Genomic DNA, 6,086 nt, shown 5'->3' on the forward strand with positions numbered 1-6,086 from the left:
AAATAAATAAATAAATACAAAAAAATAAAGACCCCTGGGTCACTGAAGAACAGAAAAGAATACATTTTTGAATAGTACACTATTTTCTAGTATTCAGTAATTTTTCTATTTGTACACTACCAAGAGAATGAACCGAGGGGGATTTTTTTGGTACTAGGAACCAAACTTAAAACCTTGTGCTTGCCAGGCAGGTGCTGTGCTGCTGAGCTGAGTTTTTTTTTAAATTCATTATTTGGTATAGGGTCTTGCTATGCAGCTTGGACTTGTAGTGATCCTCAGCTTCCCCAGTGCTGGAATTACATGCGTGTGCCGCTTGGTTTCAGTGGCTGACTCAGGACAGGGCTGGCAAAGCATACAGTACTGGGGATCGAACTTGGGTCCTTGCCTTTGACAGGCAGGCACAACACTGCTAAGCTATCTTTCCTGGCCCCTCTAGAACTGAGTTTTAATTTATCCTCCTACTCAAATATATATAGAAGAATATTCATGTATTTGTAATAAATAAAACCAACGTTACTTACATTGTGAATTTTTAAAATAACTGATCCAAAGACTGTAACAAGTTATTTAATCTATCTATCTATGTATGTATGTATGTATGTATGTATGTATGTATGTATGTATGTATGTATTTGAGGAACGGATATTGAACTTAGGCCCTTGCGCTTGTGAGGGAAGCGCTTATTCCACTGAGCCATCTCCCTGGCCCCAACAAGTTATTTTAAAAATTCTTACAGGGAAAAAAATTATCTTGTTTTGGGCTCCAAATGCCTTCAGGGCAGGTTTGGCTGGCTTGAGTTGTGGGGATCAAACCACAGCACCCTGAGCCTGATTGCTTTGTTGAAGCAGCCACTTAAAGAACTGAGCTAAGGGGCAGCCCCCCCCCCAAAAAAAAATATCTTCTAAGTAATCCAAAATTCTTTTTTTTTTGGGCAGAAGCAGGGATTGAATTCAGGCCCTTGCGCTTGCCAGGGAAGCACTTATTCCACTGAGCCATCTCCCTGGCCCCTAAAAATTCACATTTTTGAGACAGGATCTTGTTATGTAGTTCAAATTGGGCTTGGTCTCTTTATGTAGTCCAGGTTGGCCTTGAACTCACGGAAACTCTCCTGCCTCAGTCTGAGTGCTAGGATTATAGACAAGCTCTACCATATCTGGCTAAAAAGTCACACATTCTTGTAGACCTCTGGCTCTTATAGTTCAACTCTGGAAATCTGACAGGGCAGGTGTGCAAGGTGGTACAGGACACCTTGTACATGGGTAAATAAGCTCTCTATCCCTGAGCTACATTTCTAGCCCTAAGAAATCTGAAGCCTTACTGAGTTGGTCTGCCCATGTAGATGCCTGGAGTAGGTGTGTGTGCTCTCTTAGTGATAGAATAATCCACACGAATTCTTCTACCATCCAGCTCCATTCCATTTGCCCTTTCCATAGCCTATAAAGGAGAAAAAAAAAAATGTTGAAAGTCATACTTTATTTTATCAGTCTTGCAGTAATTATTACTTAAAATTAAGCATATGCAGTAATTATTACTTTAAGCATAAAGTATTTGGAATCCAAATAAATTTTGAAAATGACAAATAGCTTATAGAAAAACTACATAAAAAAAACCCTACACAGACATTTCTGGACCTCTGTACTATGTAGAACGTATTATTATTATTACTACTATTATTTCATAGAGAGAGGGTCTTGCTACACAGCTTGGACTTCATAGTGATCCTCCTATTTCAGCCTCCCCATTGCTGGGATTACAGGTATGCACCACCACGCTCCATTTTGGGACAGCACAGCATGTGGTACCTGAGATCAAACTTGGTTCCTTGCACTTGCTAGGCAGGTGCTTAGCCCACTGAGCCATCTCTCCACCCCCATATTTAAAGCTTATCTTCTTTTTTGGAGACAGGGTCTCATTATGATATAGTTCAGGCTAGCCTCAAACTCATGGCAATCCTCCTGTCTCAATCTCCCAAGTTCTGCAATTATAGGCCATCATGCATGGCTAGAACATATTTAACTCTCCAAGAAGAAACATTTACAGGGGCTGGGGAGATAGCTCAGTAGGATAAGCGCTTGACTGGCATACTCAAGGATCTCAGTTCAATCCCCGGTTCCGCCAAAAAAAAAAAAAAAAAAAAGAAAAAAAAACCAAAAAAGAAACATTTAGGGGCTGGAGAGATGGCTCAGTGGTCTAAAGCACCTACTTGAAACAAGCTTGGCAATGCACAGGGAACGCGGTTCAATCCCCCAGCACCACATGCCAGCCAGCCCCGCCCCCTGGTGGGCTGAGCTGGCCACACACACACACACACAAATAAATAAATGTTTAAAAAAAAAGAAACATTTACAATCTCAATCTCTCTCTCTGCAACAGTTTTCAGCTTTTTACTCAGAATAAACCAATAAAGCACATGAATTTAACCTAGAAAGAACTGACCAACACCTGGGAGCCTTTTTTGAAGGTGGGTACAAAGGGAGGACATGTCTCTCTCATCTCCTGGCTGGTACTGAGCCTATAATTTTTCCTACTTTGTGCCCTGAGTAGCTGGGACTACTGACGTGTGCTGCTACTACACCTGTTTTCTTCCATTTTTCAGCACTGGTCATTGAATACTGGGCTTTGACATTGAATTACATCCCAGCTCTTGTTTTAAATTCTGAGACAGGGTCTAAGCTGTTAAATGTTTGGGACTGAACCTGAAATTGTGATCCTTCCACTTCAGCCTCAGAGTGCTGACGCTTTAAGTGCATACTACATCTGGTTCTAATTCCTATTTAATCAATTAAACTCCACCAATTCAAGGCTACACTTCTTTCTGGTCAGAGGTACAGTTCTGTAATCTTAGCTACTAAGGAGACTGACAAAGGATCTGAGATATGACACCCCCTGGCAACTTAGTAAGACTATGTCTCTCTCTCTCTCTTCTTTTTAAATGTATTTGGTTGTTGCAGGGTCTCACTACGCTTGGACTCATAATGGTCTTCCTGCTTTCAGCCTCCCCAGTGCTGAGATTACAGATGTGTACCACACATCTGGACTTTGGCTGGCTCGGCCTACCTTGAGGTCAGGGCTTGCACGGCATGTGGCACTGGGGATTGAACCACAGACTCTGCGCTTGCCTAAGCAGGTGCTTTAGCCTGCTGAGCTATCTTGCTGGCCCAAGACTATTTCTTTTTCTTTTTTGGTGGGAACCGGAGATTGAACTCAGGTCTTTGGGCTTGCCAGGTACACACTTACTCAACTGAGCTATCTCCTCAGTCCCAAGACTATGTTTCAAAATAAAAAAAAAAAAAAAAAGACCAGAGTTACAGTTTAGCATGCAGTGCTGAGTGAGGTCCAGAGTTTGATTCCCTATACGTGTATACCCCCCCCAGATGTTATAGTCCTACACAATCACGATTATAACTTCAAAATCAGAGTTTCTTCTGGATGCATAGGTGCACACCATACCTGTAGTCTCACCACCTGGGAGGCAGAGACAAGTGGACTGCCACAAGCTCCAGGACAGCCTGAGTTACATAGTGAATTTAAGGACACCCTGGACTATATATTGAGAGCTTGTCTCAAAAAAAAAAAAATAAAATAAAGTAAACAAAAAAAAAAAACCAACCCCAAAACATAAAAATTCAGATTTGTTTTACAGCTTTTTCTCAAATTGGCATGAATTATACATATTTACCAATTCTCATTTTATGCTTGTCAATAGCCTTGGCTTTTGCAACATAGACACTTTAGTCAAAGCATTTCAGAAGATCTAAGCAAAAACAGACTGGGAACAGTCACAGCTACAGAGAAGGTAGCATACAACTCAGGAAGCCTGTATTAATTCTGAGGTTGGTAGTCTGGGTAACTCAAGCTAAAAACTGAAGTTTGGCGGTTACAACTGCAACTAACTTAACATCACTTAAGTTGTTACATCGCCACCTAGTGAGCACCAAATAGAAAGGAGTATGTCTTTATACCTGAGCTGATAGACTCCCTCCCATCCATGGCTTTGCCCTTATGCATGAGTCACAATCAATCTGATCATTTATGGAAATATTTACAACAAGATTTATTGATTGATTGATTTTAGGTGGTGATGGGGATTGAAATCAGGACCCTGCACTTGCCAGGCAAGCACTTATTCTACTGAGCTATCTCCCTGGCCTAAAAGTTGAGAAAGATTTTTTATTTTGGTTGGCTCAGGCTGCCTTAATGGTAGAGATCAAACTGCCTAATCCTGCACCTGAATGCATTTGCATGAGCAGGTGCTTAAACAACTGAGCCAACCAGCATGCCCCCTACAACAAGTTTTTAGAACCCATGAATTATTCTTATTTTATCCAGAAATAAAGCAAGAGGACAACTGAAACCAAGCCTTCACACTAAGCCATACTCCCAAGGTTTTTTTTTTTTTAATTTAAATTTTGAGACAGGGTCCCCCTCCCTAACTTAGTTGCCCAGTCTGGTATCATATATGTGATCCCCCTACTTCAGCCTCCCAGAGTGCTAACATTACAATGGCTGGCTCTACAGTATTTCTCTACTTTTTGGAGAGAGGATCTTACTATGTAGTCCAGACATGCCCTGAACTCACAGTGGTCCACTGGCCTCAATCTTCTAAGTGCTAAAATAACATATGCACCACCACACTAGGCATGTTCTAATATTGCTAAATCACAGTTTTACCTTTGTGGACAGGAACAAACAAATCACACATATGTAACAAACAGTCATGATATTATGGAATTAAGACATTAGATTGTTACATAAATGACTTACAGAGAGAAGTATTGTTTGTTAGATTTATTCAGGGTTTCTGTCAACCTTGGCCCTACTAACATGTTTGGCCTGCTGACTACGCTATAAAGAGTCAGCCTGTGTATACTACATGACTATCCTTTTTACAGACAGGGTGTCACTGGCTGGCTCAAAAATACAGGTTCAAATGGGCCTTGCACCTTAGCTTCTAGAGCATCTGGGATTATAGGAATGTGTCCACACTCAGCACACTGCAGTGATGTATGTAAAATATTTAGTGGAATCTCTGGCTTCTACCCACTAGTGCTGATTTATATTTCCAAAGTTTCTTTGAGCTAGGGTCTTGCTATGTAGCTCAGGCGAGCCTTGAATCCAGTGATCCTCCTACCTCAGATTCCAGAGTGCTAGGACTACAGGCATGCTGTATTCATGCCTGATTCCAAAGTTTTAATTAAACCAATTTTTGCTGTGACTGCTTATGTTACAAGTATCAGTATTTCATTTTTGGGCTGGGGAGATAGGTCCGTGCTTTAAGTGCCTGCCTGGCAAGCGCAAGGGCCAGAGTCTGATCCTTAATACTGCATGCCGTGATGGCCCCGGAAACTGGTTATGGTGGAGCATGACTGTAATCCCAGCACTGGGGAGGCTGAGAGAGGAGGATCACTACGAGTCTGAGCTGTGTAGTGAGACCTTGTACCAAATAAATACATACATAAATGATTAAAAAATTTTTTTAAAACATTCATTTTCAACTACAGAATTTCAAAACAGTATAAAGAAAACACACACTTTACTTTTTCCACTAACAAATATAGTTCACTTACAATAGGACAGATTTCATTCAGGATATAACTATATCAGAAAAAAATGAAAACTCAAAACTGTGGGTATGCTAACAGAGTGACAGGCTGGGTTTAAATCAGACAGACAAAAAAAAAAAAAAAAAAAAGAAAGAAGTAATATTTACAGAAACAGGAATTAAAACCTTTTTGTTTTTTGCAGTAAAGTAGACTAGGGCCTCACTTAGGTTAGATAACTTCTCTACCACTCAGCTATAGCCCCAGCCTGAAAAGTTAACTTTTAATAATAATTCAATACCATTATCATACATATCAAACAATTTCAACATGAAAATTATAGAAACAAATTTACCTCTTTTGAGTCGTCTATTCTCTCAAAATACACAAAAGCAAATCCTCGAGATCGCCCAGTTCGCTGATCATAAACTACATTGACACCACTCAATGGTCCGTATCGAGAAAATACTTCACGAAGATCTCTCTCTGTTGTATACAAACTGAGGCCAAACACTCCAAGACAAGTATTGGGATCTGGATTTGCC

At 40.5% G+C, this 6,086-nt stretch overlaps 1 protein-coding gene across 1 annotated transcript in view; it reads right to left on the reverse strand.

Moving 5' to 3' along the window:
• Tra2a (transformer 2 alpha homolog) overlaps positions 1–6,086 on the reverse strand; it is a 31,514-nt gene that overhangs the window by 3,507 nt on the left and 21,921 nt on the right. The window contains exons 4-5 of the mRNA XM_023709937.1: positions 5,897–6,086; positions 1,320–1,435 (exon numbers count right to left, since the gene is read on the reverse strand). Of these exons, the coding sequence (XP_023565705.1) occupies positions 1,320–1,435; positions 5,897–6,086 (306 nt within the window). The remainder of the gene's footprint in view (positions 1–1,319; positions 1,436–5,896) is intronic.

The sequence above is a fragment of the Octodon degus genome, unplaced genomic scaffold (assembly GCF_000260255.1).
Source record: "Octodon degus isolate 3935 unplaced genomic scaffold, OctDeg1.0 scaffold00015, whole genome shotgun sequence".
Taxonomy (NCBI): Eukaryota; Metazoa; Chordata; class Mammalia; order Rodentia; family Octodontidae; genus Octodon; species Octodon degus.